General features: G+C 47.5%; 1 protein-coding gene across 5 annotated transcripts in view; it reads left to right on the forward strand.

Moving 5' to 3' along the window:
- The window catches only part of Mrtfb (myocardin related transcription factor B), a 168881-nt gene extending 150705 nt beyond the window's left edge, over nt 1–18176 (forward strand). For all 5 annotated transcript variants that reach the window (XM_052759556.1, XM_052759557.1, XM_052759555.1 and 2 more), the window contains 6 exons: nt 614–1609; nt 3273–3416; nt 5775–5933; nt 6212–6349; nt 10762–10822; nt 12933–18176. In XM_052759556.1, the coding sequence (XP_052615516.1) occupies nt 614–1609; nt 3273–3416; nt 5775–5933; nt 6212–6349; nt 10762–10822; nt 12933–13468 (2034 nt within the window). In that variant the 3' untranslated portion in view covers nt 13469–18176. The remainder of the gene's footprint in view (nt 1–613; nt 1610–3272; nt 3417–5774; nt 5934–6211; nt 6350–10761; nt 10823–12932) is intronic.
- The last annotated feature ends 557 nt before the right edge of the window (nt 18177–18733 follow it).

Raw genomic sequence — 18733 nt, forward strand, 5'->3', positions numbered from 1 at the left:
GCCAAATTCAGAGTTAAAAGCCCAAGAGTTTAGAACAGTAGTTAAGAGCTAGGAAACCCTTTCTTACCCTTCACTGCTGCTGCTGTCCTACCTCTCGGCAAGAGAGCTACTTCCTGTGTGTTTGTCCTTTTTATTGACTTTCTATTCTGCCTTCTCATTGGTTGTAAACCCAACACATGACCTCCTCATCACTGTCCATCTATACAGACCTCCAGGTCTTCTATGGTTGGTATTGAGATTAAAGGCGTGTGTCTCCATGCTGGTGGTATCCTTGAACACACAGAGATCTGCCTGTCATGTGATCAGGATTAAGGGTGTGTGCTACCACTGCCAGACTTCTACTATGATTTGCTATTAGCTCTGACCCCCAGGCAACTTTATTTATTAACATACGAATAAAATCACATTTCAGTACAAATAAAATATCACCATAGGCAAGAGAGGGAGGTCTGCTGTTTATGCCCCGAGACTCCCCATCCCTCTGTGGGCAAGGGAGGGAGGTCTGCTGTTTATGCTCCGAGACTCCCCATCCCTCTGTGGGCAAGGGAGGGAGGTCTGCTGTTTATGCCCTGAGACTCAGGAAACCAAACACCTGATCTGCTTTTGCCTCCAGGTGTCAGAGCTGAAGACAGAACTCAAACTGAGGGGTCTGCCAGTGTCAGGAACTAAACCAGACCTCATTGAACGCCTGAAACCCTACCAGGAAGTGACCAGTAGTGGCCTTGCTGCTGGCAGTATTGTGGCAGTGTCCTCAGCAGCTATTGTCACCAGTAGCCCAGAGGTGACAGTGGCACTGCCCGTCACAACACTACATAACGCCGTGACTAGCTCTGTGTCCACTTTCAAGACAGACTTGCCACCTGCTGGAACCAGCAGCGTGGCCCACGTTGAAAGTGCCCATTCCCCTCTGCCCATCTCGCCGTCGCCCTCCGAGCAGTCCAGTCTCAGTACCGATGACACGAACATGACAGACACCTTCACCGAGATCATGAGCATGATGTCCCCTTCCCAGTTCCTGTGTGCCTCCCCGCTGAGGGTGGCAGGCCATGAGGACAGCCTGAGCCCCACCAGCAGCACCCTGTCAGCCCTAGAACTGGACGCTGCTGAAAAGGACCGAAAGCTTCAGGAGAAGGAGAAGCAGATTGAAGAGCTGAAGAGGAAGCTGGAACAAGAGCAGAAGCTGGTAGAGGTCCTCAAGATGCAGCTCGAGGTGGAGAAACGAGCACAGCGGCCCCCAGACCCTCAGCCCAGTGGCCCTGCGCAGCCCCTTGGTACATCAGATCAAACACACGCCAGTGTCGGGTCCTCCATCAAGGATGAGGCCTCACTTCCCGACTGCTCCAGCCCACAGCAACCCATCTCCACTGGTAGCCAGACCCTTATTGCCAAAAAGGCTGTGGTCATCAAGCAGGAGGTCCCCATAGCCCAAGCAGAGCAGCAGAGTATTGTCTCGCAGTTTTACGTGAGTTCCCAGGGACAGCCGCCTGCCCTTGTTGCTCAGCCCCAGGCCTTACTGACCACGCAGACCACTCAGCTGCTGTTGCCGGTGTCCATCCAGGGCTCAAGTGTCACTCCAGTGCAACTTCCAGTCGGCAGCCTCCAGCTCCAGGTATGACGTGTCTCACAGTGTCCCTTTGCAGCGGTGGGAATGGTGCAGCAGCCTGAGCTGTTGTGCAGCCACTGTGATTGTGGTGGCCCCCTGTTCTAAAACACCCCCGCCTCCTGTTCTCTTGACACACGTGCAGGGCTGGAAAGCTGCTCAGTATAGTTCAGAGCACATGGTGCTCTCAAACAGGACCCAGGTTTGGTTTCCCAGCACCCACATCAGTCAGGTCACAACTGTCTGTAACTCTAGGGGATCCTGTACCCTCTGATTTCCTTGGGCACCTGCACACATGCACATAAACACACAAAGGCACACAAACATACACATAAAAAACATCTTTAAAAAAAATTAATGGCATTAGCATAGGCTATGTGCCTTTAGTACTTCACCCCATGCCCTGGTTCTAAGTGACAGCCCATTTCTAGATAAGGAGCCTGAGGACAGACCTGACACATAAACCCATGTCTTCTGACCAGGGGGAGGGGGGCCATGTGCCTGTTCCTGGAAGGTGCCATTCATCTGAGAATGGTTCATGAGGGAAACACGGGGCTGTCCTGACCACAGGGACCTGCTTGTTGGCTTCTTGCTTTCTTGCTCGGTGTAGCACTTCTGATGGATGTTACACACATGTGGCCACTGAGCTTCTTTAATTTGCCTAGTACCTGTGACAGCAGGCAGAAATAAGTTCACCCCTGCATTCTAGAGGCAGAGCCCAAGCACCCTTGGCAAATGCAAAGCACTCTAACTCCCTGCTTTGTGTGTAGAATGCTTTTGAGTTGGAAGTCTATTCTGTAACATACCTTAGGGAAGAGATTGATCTAAACACTGGGTTAGAGTTGATGGAAGAAGAGAACCTGTTTTCTGCTGGGCCTCTGTACAGCTGTGTGCCCAGCATCTCTGGCTGTTCACAGACCGCATATGCTGCCAGCTTAAAGCAGAATTGTGGGCTGTTGGGTGTCACAGTTTTCCTCAGTGCTCTTGGATGTGCTACAGACCTGACTGTTGGGTGTAGAGCTGCCTTGTTTCAGTTTTCTGCCCTTAAAACTTTTCAAGTGAAGTCTTAGCCACATGAAGGAACAGTGGTCTGATCTGGTATTTGCCATTGGTATAGGATTGTTGAACTCACTTGGGGAAGGTTGATAGGAGTCCAAGTGTGTTGTTCAGGCGGGTGACTGTACCTACAGTGCTGTGTTTCTCAGGAAGCTAGACAGTTTTGAACCCCCAGTCCCCAGCTCCAGAAAGAAGGAGAAAATGTTTCAGGACACAGCATGTGTATGCAGCACAGTGTCACACAGCACCCAATTAATGATAGTTTTTTATATTTCTATCAGAAAAAAAAAATTGAAAATAATTAGCTGGGCAGTGTTGGCTCATGCCTTTAATCCCAGCACTCGGGAGACAGAAGCAGGAAGATCTCTGAGTTTGAGGCCAGCCTGGTCTACAGAGTTCCAGGATAACCAGGTCTCACTGAGGAAACCTTGTCTCGGGGTGAAAAAAAAATTGAGAAAGTAATTGTCAAAGATGAGATGACCCCAAGTATTTGACTGTAATCGTCTTGTGTTGTTTTATTGTAGCTGCGACTCCCAAGCAAACAGCTGCACTGTGTTATAAACTCAGTCCCAGATGAGCTTCTTGGCACTAAGATTAATTTCTGTCTTCTTCCTAGACCCCAGTACCAGGAGGAACCCAGGCTCAGCCTCAGGTAGCTGCTGCCACACAGGTTCCAGCGACAGCCTTGGCCCCAGCACTGCCTCAGAAGCAGGAGGCCTTCCCGCAGCATGTGCTGGGCCAGCCTCAACCAGTCAGAAAGGTGCGATGCTTTCAAGGGCAGACTGCTGCTGCTTTTTTCTGTCACCTCTCCCCTGGCAGTGAGCATCATCTAAAAGCCTATTCATTGGGAAGCTCCTGTGATGCTCAGCCATAGAACAGACCCTAGCTCAAAGCTATTTGGACACAGATACTCTGTTTACACAGATACTCAGGGAAAGCTTTAGTATGAAAGATGGTTGAATAGAACAGACCTTTCCAAGTACGTTTCCAGAATTCTGGTATACGGCTGGGCGGTGGTGGCGCACACTTTTAATCCCAGCACTCAGGAGGCAGAGCCAGGTGGATCTCTGTGAGTTCGAGGCCAGCCTGGTCTACAGAATGAGTTCCAGGCCAAGCACCAAAACTACACAGAGAAACCCTGTCTTGAAAAACCAAAAACAAAGAATTCTGGTATACTAGACTTGCTGAATTTCAAGATATATTTCTTTTCTAATTAAATGTGCTGATCCGTGGGAAAAGATAATTGAAGATAAAGAAGATACTTGTGGCATTTCTCTCTTAAGTGAGAACTCCATATTGTATCTGAGAGTCTCTGCTCTGTCATGGAGGAAGAGCTGCAAGGGTCAGGTGTAGGGCACACACCTGTAATCCCATCACTGAAGAGTCTCCAGTGAGAGGCCAGCCTGGGCTGCAGAGCTGACACTTCTCAGAAAAAGAAGGGAGAAAAGGATCTAACCTGGAGGCCTCAAAACAGATGGTTTTTGTCCTGGATCTGAGCTCAGAGCTTTAGTCTTGAACAGTTTATTAGGCATCCCAATGTGTAAGCCTCAGGTACCCGGAACTGTGTGTGCCGAGCCAGCTTGAGGGGAAACAGAGGCCCATCTTATCTACAGCAACATTGACACAAGGAAAAAAGAAAGCAGAGTCAGACATGACCACATCGAGAAACCAGAAAATGCTAATTTTAATGTAGTAAGCTTAAAGGAGGTTCAGCTCCCTTAGCCTAGGAAGAGAGTGTACAGTGATACAGACAGTATAGAGAAGGGTTTCTCACTCATCTCAGAGTCCTGGAGTCAGGAGTCAGTACTGCCATAAAGTGACGTCTGCCACATGGAAGGAGACGTACAACAGTCAGTGCATTTGAAGAGAGAGATGTGCACTCATGTGTTCTCATGGTAAGAAGTGTACATGTTGGAGCTAGAGAGATAGTTCAGCAATTAAGAACACTGACAGATTCAATTCCCAGTGTCCACATGGCAAGTCACAGCTGTCTGTAACTCTAGTCCAATGGGAACTGACACCCACTTCTTACCTTCATGACCAGGTATACACATGGCACATATACATGCAGGCAAAATACCCATGCACATGAAGTAAAAAATAAATAAATGTAACAAAAAGAAAGACACATATCTGCTCATGATGACATAAGGGAGAAGCCACCTTCTTTAAGGATATTATTAGTGGTGTAAAGTACATTAATCATTTTGGTGATGAAGCCAAGCCCTGTAAGACACAGTACTGAATAAGCCATGTGGCCATCACACTTACGGCTCTTCATGAAGCCATAGGAAACTCCAAAGTTTCATGAAAACTAGTTTCCCTTTGGCCTTCTGACACAGAACACAGTTCTTTAGAAGGGGTGAGACTTCAGACAGGAGGAGCATGCTGCCCATGTGACAGGCATGTCAGTGGGAGGGTTTGAGAAACACCTGGGGAGAGGCTGTCAAAGAGGTCCAGGATTTGCTAACTTACTAAAGAGCTAGGAAATGCAGAGGGAAAGGTCTGCAGGTGGTTCCAAGAACAGAACAGAGGACGGTACTGAATGCAGACCCGTGGACCACCATCCTCTGAGCTGGAGCAGTGACGGGAGGGAGAGAGCAATGGGAACATACTGAGGTGTGTGAGCACAGAAGAGGTAAAATGGCTGCTGTTATCTCAGCCTATGTCCTGAAAGGGGACCAGGTCACCCCAGTGAGCAAGGAAAACTGCCTGAGCCCTCTCCCATAAAACGCTGGCTAAGCCGGGCGGTGGTGGCGCACGCCTTTAATCCCAGCACTCGGGAGGCAGAGCCAGGCGGATCTCTGTGAGTTCGAGGCCAGCCTGGGCTACCAAGTGAGTTCCAGGAAAGGCGCAAAGCTACACAGAGAAACCCTGTCTCGAAAAACCAAAAAAAAAAAAAAAAAAAAAACGCTGGCTACACAGCATAAGAACAAGTTGCTCAGCAGAGGAACCCCACTCCACCTGTGTCTGCAGATCCAGTCCTATTGGCAGCTGCCTGGTCTCCCACTGCTCAAGTCTGCCTTCGTGCTCCCAGCAAAGACCCTGTGGCCCACCAACCTTGAAAGTTTGTTGGCCTCTGCTCTAAAACATGGTTTGCTTTCCTTCATTGTCACAGGTCTTCACAAACTCTGCAGCAAACACAGTTCTTCAGTATCAGGGGCCGCCTGGTCCAACGACCCAGCAGCCCTTTGTCAGTAAAAGCTCCAACCCTGTTCTTCAGTCTAGAAACACCCCACTTGCACCCCTGCAAAACGGCCCTAGCCCAGCCAGCAAGGTAAGCTATAGTGAAGTAGTATCTACAGTACTTACTGGCCATACAGCCATCCTAGCACCTGGAGTGTGTGGTGACTCAATGTTGAAGTTGAGGGAGTGAACCCAGGACTGACAGTGAAGAGGAGTTCTTCCACAAGACAGCCACCAACTGTCAGCTGCCCAGGTGCTTAGGACACCTGCCTGTGAGGTGACTGAGCTGCTGTGGGTAGAACAGCTGAGTCCTTGCAGGCTCAGTGGGTGGCCCAGAGCTAACAAGTGCTTCTCCCTTGTTTGATGCAGCCGAGCTCACCCTCCCCACCGCAGCAGTTCGTCGTCCAGCACTCTTTGTTTGGGACCCCAGTCACCAAGACAAAAGACCCACCTCGCTATGAGGAGGCCATCAAGCAGACACGCAGCGCCCAGCCAGCCCTTTCAGAGGTGAGTGTGATCACAGTCATGTCCCAGTCACATTTCATGTCATCATCTCAAGAACTTGCCTCTGTTAGAGCAAGAGATTCCAGCTGGGAGCTTTGTATTTTGGCTGGCTGTTTTTAATTGGCATGTGAAGACTCCCAACCCGCTTGCCTACAGTAACTTTTGGGATCAGCAGTTCAGTGTGGTCTCAGGCAAGGTGTTTATGTTTCCTTGGAGCCCTCCTGGGTCCCCTCTAATGTGGGGAGTAGTGGCGGCTGTGCCCCAATGAGCAGAGTGAGGGTTCTCCATTATAAAATGCATCTAGCCTGTGGAGGACACCCAGTGACCACAGCACATGTTTTTGATTAATGTAAACACATCCAAGCCCCTGCCTTCCCAAAGCTCCCTTTCAGAGCTGAACACTTACTTTTGAGAAAGGAGCCCAGCCTCCCAGAGGACCTGAGGGATGGACCTGACAACAGGTCACAGTGGATCTTCTAGCAAGAGTTCATTCACAGAAGCTAGCAAGAAAATGAGCATCTGTGTGCAGCCCCATGGCCGTATTCTGTGGAATACTTGTCAGGGACACATGGTATGTTGCTGCCCTTGCTGTCTAAGGCATGAAGAGGCAAGGCCGCACTTTCAAACTTTTTGTTTGAAAGTGCGGCCTTGCCTCTTACCTAGGATGCAAGCATCAGGACTGTCTGTGAGTGGTCAGTGCCTGTGAGGAGATGCTCAGTGACCACAGGATGCAGAGGAAAGACAGTATTCCTAGTTGTAAAACATCCCAGACTCAGCAGAGACCTCAGCTATGAGGAAAAAGCCAGATTATAAAAAAAAGTTTAAACATTGCTGTAAGAGTCTAATAAACAAATGGCCTAATAAACTCTTGACCTGCCCCTCCCACAGTCCATTTCAAAGTAGCATCTCTTCTCCGAAGCAGAAATGAACTGCCAAGTGATTTTAATGACAGTGAGAAGGCAGCCCTCACCCACCAAGCACCGTTCTTATGTGCAGGCTCACTGGCATTGCCCACCTGACACATAGACCAGAAGAAGCCATTGGGGATTCTGGGATTCCCATGTCACTAGGTTCAGCTCTAGGCTGCGAGCACCAGGTGTGTATCAGCCTCTCGGTCCCACTGGGAATCTTGAGGCTACACAGACTTCAACTCCACCAGGGCTGAGCAGGGCCCTGCTGGTTCCACCTTCCCACAGTAATGGCAAACACAAACCTAAGGCAGAGATCAGCACGCTCAGTGCTTTGGTAGAGAACCCACTCAGTGGAGGGAACTTAGGCGGCATGAGTTCTCTCTTGCTGCTGCTACATTTGCCGTGCGGGTTGCTGGTAGAAAGTGGAGTCACTATGGCCTTCAAACTACAGGACCTAGCTGTGAGCTACTGAAGAGAAAATTCAGGAGAAGAAAGTCCTAAATTCTACGTCCACAGCTCCACCTAACCTTCAAGCCACAGAGATGTGGAGTAGACTCAGAGCAGCCTCGCTGCAGACAGAGGACGAACTGAGATTGTAATGTCCACACAGAGCATTTCAGAGCTGCAGTTAACCCAAACTAGCTGCTTGTTAAAAAGAGATCATTTGTGTGAGAAAACAATACAGATAGCATCCTTCCTTGACAATCAAGATGATGTCGCCTGTGCTCAAAGGAAAAACCACTAGGGAGTTGAACACAGGCTGAGGTATGGACTCACCCTGTGTTTTCACCCTTTGTAAGTGAAAACAGATACAGGAAGTCTTTTAAAAGACTAAATGGAAATTCTCGGACTAAAAATACAGTATTCGAAGAAAATCCTAGATGAACTTAACAGAGGGGAGGGAAAAGAAGTGAGCTGATGAGGTGAAGGGAACCAAACTGAACAGTGCACAAGCCTGAGTCGTCCTGAGCTCACCCATTACATTGTAAACACAAGTGGCCCATAACTATGTCCAATTGCTTCATGTCACTTCACCTTTAATTCAGAAACAAAACCCATGACTAGAGCCTCAGAGCCTTGTAATGGTTTCCCACGGTGTAACTCACATGGAAGCCCTAGAAAGAAAAACAAGATATGGGGGCGGCTGAGTACTTGAAGAAATAACAACTAGTGTTTTCACATCTCTGAAATGTTCAGCAGACACTGACCTAACTAAGTAGAATCCTGTTACATCACAGCATTCCACATTACGTCAGAGTCACATCAGAAGTAAAGGTAAAAGATTACTGGGCAGAAGCCGGGCGGTGGTGGCGCACGCCTTTAATCCCAGCACTCGGGAGGCAGAGCCAGGCGGATCTCTGTGAGTTCGAGGCCAGCCTGGGCTACCAAGTGAGTTCCAGGACAGGCGCAAAGCTACACAGAGAAACCCTGTCTCAAAAAACCAAAAAAAAAAAAAAAAAAAAAGATTACTGGGCAGAAAAGCAGTACATCACATAAGGGGCAAGTGACTGTTGACTGACGTTACCTTTTCATCAAAGCTGATAGAAGGAGACTGGCAAGGTGTCTCAGTGGGCTTGCCAACAGTCAAACAGACTGAGTTCCAGCCCCGACCTGCGTGATGGAGGAGAGAACACACTCCTGCACCCATGTACAATGGCACACATGCAACAACATATATGTGCACACGCACACTCACAAAATAAATGAAATGTATTTTTAAAAACTAACGGAAGCCAGAAAAAATGCTGCAACATTATTTCAGGTTCTTTGGAGGGGTCAGAAAGACTGCCACCTGGATTCTGTGTCAAGTGAGAGTATTCTTTAAGAATAAATGTAAGCCAGGTGTGGTCACACACACACCTTTAATCCCAGCACTCAGGAGGACATCTGTGAGTTCAAAGCCAGCTGGTCTACAAAGCAAGTTCCAGGACAGCCAGGGCTGTTACACAGAGAAACCCTGTCTTAAAAAGAGAGAGAGAGAGAGAGAGAATAAATGTAAGCTCCGGATAATTTCAGATAAAGAAAACATAATCTGTCAAACACAAAGACATGGGTTTTAAGTCAAGGGTTGGGGGAAAAAACACAGCATTCAAACAGGAAGCTTACTAGATCTGCTGGTGGCAATAGACTTAAACATATGTTTTACCGAGGATGATAAATGGCTAAAGTGTTTGCAGACATCCAACGATCACTAGTCACCAGGGAAATGTTAGAACCACATCTTATCCCATAACATACCTCAAGAAGTGAGAATGGGAATGCCAGACCACCTGCTGATGGGAACCAGTTTGACCATTTTCTAAGGCATTAAATGTACATCCACTATGACCCGGTCACTCTACTCCAAGATATTTTCCTGAGAGAAAACAGCATGGCTGTGCAAAACTTGTACACAGATCTCTACAGCAACTTTGTTAATAGTCCAAAGTGGGAACCCAAATGCTGCCAAGAAGTGAGTGAATGGGGAAGCAGGCATTTCTATATGTGGAGTACCAGTCAGCATAAGGTGTATACTACAACATGGATAAACCTCAGAATAATGACACTGCATAAAAGAATCTGCCTCCTCTGTACCCTCAAGAAGTGCACATCTGAATCACTGACAGGAAACTGATCTGTTCTGAAAAGAACAGGACACTGGTGTCCTGGAGATGAGGGAGCTTCCCAGGTGACAGAAATGATGGTGATCTTGTTGATGGTTTCATAAACACATACATGTCAGAACATTAAATTCCATGATCTAATGGTGTCTTAGGGTTTTATTACTGTGAAGAGACACCATGACCACAGCAACTCTTAAAAAGGAAAACATTTAACTGGGGTGGCTCACAGTTCAGAGGTTTGGTCCGTTGTCATCATGGCAGGAAGCATGGCAGCAAACAGACAGATATGGTGCTGGAGAAGGAAACAAGAGTTCTACATCTGGATCCGCAGGCAGCAGGAAGAGAGTGAGCCACTGGGCCTGGCTTGGGCTTCTGAAACCTCAAAGCCTGCCCCCCATGACACACCTACTCCAAGAAGGCTACATGTCCTAATCCTTTCAAATAACGCCACTTCCTATGAGCCTATGGGGGCCATTTTCATTTAAACCACCGCATATGATAAATACAACTTATGTGTCAAGTAAACTTCAAAACTGAAAACACATGCATAGTGTGCTCATCTTTAAACATACCAATTTTATTGAATTATATACTTTAAAAAATTATATATTTCAAAATTATATTTTTTAATTAGATACTTTCAAAAGTATTAGGAATTTCCCAAAATGCCATTCAGTGACAGTAAGGGAAATGTGGCAGTCAAGGAACTGACTTCTTACTTGACTCCTAGTTGTTCTATCATGCTGTGATATTTGGGGTAAATGTTTTCATTTCCCAAGTAGCTCAGCTGTTTTCCAAATTATCCAATGTTCGATGAGAGCAGAGGCCCAGTGGAGGGCCTCAGGGTGTGGCGGCAGACTGCCCTGGTGAAGGCTACTAACTCTGCTTTCCTCGGCTGCAGGTTTCCAATGTGCACAGTCAGCAGATGGACGACCTCTTTGACATCCTCATAAAGAGCGGAGGTAGGTCAAAAGCTGGACATGAGCCTGTGGGAAGAGGCCTCACACCTCTGGCCCAGGACAACCTTACTCTAAAGATGAAGGTTGTCTTGGAAACTGAGAAATGGACAGTTCTAAACCTGTTCAAGTTAGGTCATTAAAACACATAACAGAGGAAAGGCCTTTGGTTCCACCTCAAGCAGTGGCGTGATATCCCCACAGCCGTTACCTAGCAAAATAAAAGATCATTCCCAAACAGCAGAACTGGGCCAGCTCTAAACTCTACGTGGAACTGCAAAGCATGCCTGTATACCAGTCTAGCCATGGGCTGAGAACAGTCTGATTACCTGGCCTGTGCTCCCTCAGTTGTTCTGTTAAAATTCAAAGCACTTCTACGTATAAGGAGACACAAGAGCTAGTGAGATAACTCATGGGTAAAGGTGCTTGCTGCCAAGCTTATGACCCGAGTTAAGAGAACTAACCCCCACAAGTTGTTCTCTGGCATGCACACACATAAATAATAAAATGTAGTTAAAATTAAAATAAGTCATCAGTTTACAATATGTTGTCTTTAAACCAGACATTAACCACAGAAAAAACAGTCTGCCTCAGCTTATGTGTCTTTAAAAATAAGCATAGAATAAGTTTCAGAAGCTTGTAGGGATGGTTGCAGCCAGTGGCAGAGCGCTGCAATACAAATGTGAGGTGCCATATTTCATCCCTAGCTACACACACACACACACACACACACACACACACACACACACACACACACACAAAAACGCATACACATGCACTTGCGCGCACACACACACAGACTGAATGTTAAAGTTTTCTGATGAAAGCAGTCTTTGGGCCGGGCGGTGGTGGTGCACGCCTTTAATCCCAGCACTCAGGAGGCAGAGTCAGGCGGATCTCTGTGAGTTGAGGCTAGCCTGGTCTGCAGAGCGAGATCCAGGAAAGGCTTCAAAGCTACACAAAAGAAACCCTGTCTCAAAAAAAAAAAAAAAAAAAAGCAGTCTTCTGTGAAGTTTGAAGTCTGATTCCTATTTCTCCATCTGACCAGAAGGCTGATGTTCTGGTCAGAGCACTTGGCTAGTGAAGGACCCTTGCCATCTGCACATGGGTCACATGTATAAATTGAAGTCTTTGCTAAGAACTGTATTGATCTTTCAAAATACGTTAAACTCATGACTAACATAAACTATGAAAACTTAGGGGTTTAAAAATGAAATGTGTATTTTAAAAATCAGGGCATTCAGTTTTTGCTCAATCTGGTTATGATAAGATTTTTTTCCAATGATTAATAATAATTTTTATGGAGCAGAAGATGGTTCAGTAGTTCAGTGGCTGCTCTTCTGGAGGACTCAACTGCAATTCCCAGCACCCACATGGTGGCTCACAAACATCTGAAACTTCAGTCCCATGAAATACAACTTCCTCTTCTGGCTCCATGAGCTCTGCACACACATGCACAGACAAAACCCCCAGTCACACTGAGCTTTAGTTCATTCAATCTTTCCCCTAGTGTATTCTCGGAAAAGTGAAATTGAATCAAACATGGTGAAGCACATTTAATCCCACGCAGATCTCTCTGAGTTCCAGGCTGGAAAGATAGCACAACACTTAAGAGCACTTTCTGCTCTTGCAAAAGATGAGGATTTTGTCCTCAGCACCCATGGTGGCTGGCCCTCACGTGCCTATAACTCCACTCAGGGTCAGATACCCTCTTCTGACCTCCATGGGTACTTGCACACAGGAACACACATGTATACATAAGTAAAAATTAAATTTGTAAGAATAAATTAAATAATTGGTGCTTATTCCTCCAGAATTTATATAGCTCAGAAAAGAACAAGAACTCAGAGTAAAAGCTGGCCTGCCTCAACTTAAGGGAGAAGGCAAAGGAACCAGCGCCAGCCTTGAATCATAAGGTATATTGTATCTTTTGATAACTTTCTAGACTATATTGCCAAACTGAAGTGCAGTCTCAACCATAATGATTTTTAAGAAAAGAATTAGATAGAGCATGGTATTTCTGCTTCTAAGATATGAGAGAGGGTGACAAGGTAGTCACTAATACAAAGTCCGATGGCAGCATAACCGTTCTAACACCATCAATTCTTCTGCACAGAGATTTCCTTCCCTATAAAAGAAGAGCCTTCTCCAATTTCCAAGATGAGGCCAGTGACAGCCAGCATCACTACAATGCCAGTCAACACAGTGGTGTCTCGACCACCGCCCCAGGTCCAAATAGCACCACCTGTGTCCTTAGAACCTATGAACAGTTTATCTGCCAGCTTAGAGAACCAGCTAGAAGCTTTCTTGGATGGAACTTTACCCTCGACCAATGACGTTGCCCCACTGCAGAGCAGCAGCGAAGACAGAGAGCCTTTCTCTCTGATAGAGGACCTCCAGAATGACTTGCTGAGTCACTCCAGCATGCTGTACCACTCTCACTCTCCCATGGAGACCTCCGAGGCCCAGTTGGTGGCAGCAACCCCCTGTCTGTCTCTCGACCTGTCAGACTCCAACCTGGACAACATGGAGTGGCTGGACATCACCATGCCCACCCCGTCCTCTGGGCTTGCTCCTCTAAGCACCACTGCGCCAAGCATGTTCTCTGCTGATTTTCTGGACCCGCAGGACCTGCCACTCCCATGGGACTAAGGTCACAGGTCACTTGTCCCAGAGTCGTGAGGTTTCAGAACATGAAAACAAGGGTCAGTGCTTAGAGCTGTAGCCAGAGCTGCACTGCTACAATTAACATACGTTGTCCCAGAAGAAATAGACGGTCATAGCCTGGAAGCCAAGTGTGAGGGACTCCACAACTTACAGAGGCAGGCCTGTCGCATGCAAGAGGCCTTGTGAAATGCCTTAGATAAAGCCAAAGGTCAGTGCCATCCACAGGAAGTGGCACTAGAGCTCTGGTCATCAGCTACCTTTCAACCTCTGTGGTCACCTCACGGCCCCAATAAAAGGCAAGCAGCTCCACTTGAAACACAACGCCACCACGAGGGAGGGGAAGGAGGGGAGAAGGCACTGTACATGTGCCCCCTCGAGTGGCCTGACCCAGGTCTGTAGCACAGTCAGAGGCATTTAAGCATGCTGTGCAACTAGCAGCTGCAGCTTGCAGCCAGAGGCTCTGGGTTCCACTCTGAAATCCATGTGGCTGTGTGATGTCATAGGTCATTTGGTGAGTTTGGGAATCACCGTAAGTGGATGTCTGCAAAATACTGTCACACAAAGCCCCGTGCACAGAGTCCAGATGTGTTGGTAGTGCTGCAGCTCTCAGTGGCCCCAGGTGGATGAGGTTAGTTCTCATGTGATGGTAGACATTGGAATGTGCTCTGACCTTGTGACCTCTACAGCCTGCAGCAGAGTAAAAAGATGGCCGTCCACTGGTCCTACTTGTTGTAATAACTCAGATATCTCTAGAGTACCTGAGCCACAGTATCTCCATCTTTGAAGACTTGCCGACAGACTCTCAGGTGGCCACACCCATCTCAAAGAACCAAAACAGGCTTCAGCATGAAATTCCTTTTTGAACTAATGAGTTAGAAGAAGGGAAGGTATGGAGTATCTGTCAGACTGCAAGACAGTCCCACCTTTAGCACAGGCTGGACCATCCCCTGTCACTAGATCCCTGGTTCTCATTGCATAGGCTTGTAATCAGATACCCTGCCTGCTCTCGGTGTGTCTTCAAGCCTAAGCCTAAAAACTGGAGGTTTTATTCCTTTTTTCTCTTGATCTATAAAGGAAAAGTTATGTTTGTCAAGTGATTTAAGAATATTCTAAAATGCCAACTGCCACAGGATTTCCACAACTCTTGATCTAGTCATTTAGTTATTGGCAAATTGTAAATAACTGAGCAGAGTATGGGATTTCTATTAAATAACAGCCTTGTCCTAGTCCCTCCCACCCCTTAACCTGAGCCAGGTGGGCTTCCTCCATCAGTACACAGCCCTGTCCACAAGCACATCCAGGAAGTAGCCTGACCCATCGCCTAGACAGAACTTGAGTCATTTCTGAGGAGGTTTTGTCCCAGAGTGATCTCCGTTCAAGTTTGTACTTGTTTAGCCCATCTGTCAGAACGGCCCCTGTTCCCAGCTTTGCCCTCTTACCAGGAACTGTTCAGTCAGTGTTGGGAGACGTTACCATTCTGACAGCTGGACACTGTCATCTGACCAAGTCTTCTGAGAGCACTCCTGTAGGACATGATGTAACCAAGTTGGTTCTGCTGGACAGCTGCTTGAGTCCTGGCCCCCACTATGGACTGGGAAGAACTTTCCCCAGGGGAATTTCAGCTCTAGGTTTTGGTGGAGAGCTTTAGTCTTCTCTCCCCTGCTCTGGGTGTCCAAGTAAAGTAGTACCAAGTATCAGTGAGCTTGGGGAAGGCTGCTAAATGCTAGGGCATTTCCTCCTCTAGAAACACTTTTACTTCTGTCATCCTGAGCTGTGAGTAGAGACAGCATCCTGGCCCTCAAGTCCTCTGTATTGTTCTTAAGTGGTTTGAAGCCTGCCACAAGAAAGTCGTTCTCCAAACACAAGTGAGTACAGAGGAAGCCAGCTTAGTTATTGATGTGCCCATCCTGTCCAGGCTTCAATCCATCAGAGTCCTATTTCTTAAAAAACCAAGGGGCCTCCAGCTCCCTGCAGCCAACTCACCCACAGCATTCCTTGCCCTGCTCTCCTGGTTTGAGCATCCAGTAGGGATATGAGCGCGCTTGCTAGGCCTCCACCCCCACATGCTGTGGGCAAGAGTGGGTACCTTTCCCATGTGCTCACATGAATGCGTCATGACCAAAGACCATTCTACAGAAAGACCCTCAGTGAGTGCATCAGAAAAGGTGTGTGTCTGAAGATGACTTTGTTGGTGAAAGCTGGTCAGGCCAGCAAGATGACTCAGCAGGTAGGGGTGGGGCACCTGCCAACAGGCCTGAGGAGCTGAGCTTGAGCCCTAGAATCCATGTGATGGAAGGACAGACTGACTCCCTCAAGTTGTCCTCTGGCCTCCACACACAGACACACCTGCAAATAGGTGTACAGTTACTTCACAGCCATTAAATCACAGGTCAGAGAGCCCGTGAAATTCCCACTGTGCATGTACATGTGTAGTGTAGGCTTCTGTTTGTAGCATGTTGCCAAGGAAATCCTTCCTAGAAGCCTGTAGTGTCCAACCCCAGCTTCCCATTTCCACATAGTCCCAAAGTGCAGTGGTATCAACTTCACTTTGTAAGGTACAGATGAGTGGAAAGAATTACCCTACAGCTTCTAGAAAGCTGATGTGGCTGTGGGCCTCTTGTACATTTCAGCACGGCCTCTCTAGTAAACCTCTCGGGGCTGCAGCAGTGCTCACTCAGGCATCCTGCTGTCCTGTGCAGTCAGCACACAGAGATGTCCTGAATCCATGGAACTTTTTGCTCAAATACCATATGTGTTTCACACTTTACTAAAACCTTCTTTCCAAAAGCTCCGTGGTTCTCTGACCACGTGCTATGCCTTGCTGGTCTGAGCACTGCAAAAGCCAAGTCAGCTCTGCAGAGTCAGGGAAATGGGGCAGTGCTATCAGCCCACATGTGCTGTTAGCCGAGCCAGAGGAGCGAGTGAGAGTGAGCATTGTCCATGTTGTCACCAGAGTGGACTCGAGCCACCTGAGCCCAGTTATTCCAGGCAGTGTTCCCAGCAATGACAGTTGTCCCTCAAGTCAGAGGGCAGCCCCTTTTCTGTCCTCAAGCAGACCTTGCCCAGAGAAGTGGCCAAGAAGAGCCCACAGCACATCTCCACTCTCAGCTCTTCCCACAGTGGTCGGTCTCAGAAGCTGCTGCTGGGAGGAGGCTGGGGACGTGGGTACCACCAGGACTGGAGAGGAAGAAGCTGAGCGCAGCTGTTGCATTCCTACCATCAGAGCGACCAGGCCAGGGCCAGCAGACTCAACCAGCCTTGCTTGCTTCTGTCAATCACACCACACACCGAAGATATCAATTACACAGGGACCTACTGCCCCAGAGGACAGTTAGCCCCAGGTTACCCTAGCACACTAACTGGAAGGCCAGGTTTATCAAGAAGCACTGTTCATGCTCACAGAAGGTGTATTTGGAGAGCATCCTAAAGTTCAGCTCATTGTAAAAAAAGTTCTGTCAAAACTGGAAAATAGCAGTTCAGATAGAGTCATTTTGTTTCCTGGTTCAGACCTTCAGTCGCTTGTTCACTCAGCAGTCTCTGGGTTCCATTTTTATTTGTCTGGTGACTGACTGGCAGTGAGCAGGTCGTTTGTCAGCCGCTCACCCTCTCACAGTACCTGAGATGTGTCCCCGTGACTTTGTTTGAGGCCTGTGATTCAAAAAGCTGCACGTGTTTACAGGAAGCCTCACCCTCCACTCAAGCCCACTGCTCTGGGGAGTGGAGGTGTCACAGGTTTGTGACAGCAGCTTAGCAATCTCAGGTGTACTAGGTGCTGTCTGGAAGCCCGAGATGATGTGTCATCAGAGACATCGGCAGTGAAACCAAGCTTTATGCCAACACCCAAGACAAAGCTTTAGCGAGTGAATAGACTCGCTGGAAGAGGGCCCAGTTATGTTACCTCTCCATCCTGCTGTGAGGATCCTCCCCACTAACAGGAGGTGAAGGTTTAAGAGAGGGTTCAGCGTCCACTAAAATTACTTGACCTCAAGAAACCAATAGTAATGCAAAATGCTTAAAGGAACCAAAGGCATCGCCAGGTATTTGCCAAAAGCAGCCACTTTTTATTTAAAAGTTGAGACTAGTGTGATCTCAAGTCAGTCCCAAAAAGGTATCCATTTAAGGTTAGGTTATAGTTCTCACAGATGTAGATATTTCTTCCTTGTTTTCCTGTAAAATAGTATGGAGCTGTTTTGTTGGTTTAAGAGTAACATACTTGGTAGTAGTGCAGAGTTGTTTTCTTCTGTGTCGAGGTTAATTCTCTGTTGCTTGCAATGGACATGCAGGTGTTTCTCTTCTTTTCATCTTCACATAATGTCTTAGCATCTCACTTCCTGGAAAGAAAAGGGGAAAAACACCAGTGGGCAGCGCCAGTCTTAGGGAAGCACTAGTTTCAGGAAATCATGGCAATCGGGGGTCCATTCGTGTGTTGCCTTTATGTTGTTTTTAAAAGAAAAACCATGATGCCTTTGTATGTGCCGTTTGCACCCCGACTCGGTTCTGTACTGTGTCTGAATGCCATATGTTTGCACATGTACTGTACATAGGCGATGCAGACTGTATTTTTATATGTATGTGCATTTATCATCAGATCTTTTGTACATAGTGGCAGTATTGTAGCTGATCGGGAAATGTTTGATATCTCAGCAATTTTGCATTTTTGTGTCTCAAATAAAAAAATTTTGATGAACCATGACTTTGTGTGTACAGAGGAAGGCACTGGGGCAGTGGGGCCGTTACATACTTGTGAGACGGGGCAGCCTCGGGAAGGAGAGCGTCTTCAGAACAGCTCCCAGCCAAGCAGCAGGTGGGCCAACGGTATGACATGTAGACCCCCCCAGGAAGTAGGCTGCTCACCTCATGTCCTCACAGTGCACAGCAGAAGCTCGTAGACACTCAGTGACCATCAAGACCTGTTCTGTCCTCCAGAGAATCCGGAGCCACTGAGTGAAAGGCACTAAAGTATGTGGTCCTTGCTATGGTATGGACACAACACCATCTATAGTTAGAGCTGGCTCCTCTCCTATGGCGACGTGCACACCACCAACAAAACTTCCAGACACCCAGAACTGAGTCCTTCAGCCAAGTCTCAAAAACAACTACCTATGTCAAAAGTACATTATGGCCCATATAAAATGCTCTTTAGAAGTTAGTAAGTTATGGGGAGAGGCATTTCATGGTTAAATTAATGTTTTATTTTCCACTTAGCTTAGAAGAAACCAAATGGTGGTAGGAATGCTTAATGGACAATCA

Source organism: Peromyscus californicus, unplaced genomic scaffold (assembly GCF_007827085.1).
Source record: "Peromyscus californicus insignis strain IS unplaced genomic scaffold, ASM782708v3 Scaffold_3__1_contigs__length_106647218, whole genome shotgun sequence".
Classification (NCBI taxonomy): domain Eukaryota; kingdom Metazoa; phylum Chordata; class Mammalia; order Rodentia; family Cricetidae; genus Peromyscus; species Peromyscus californicus.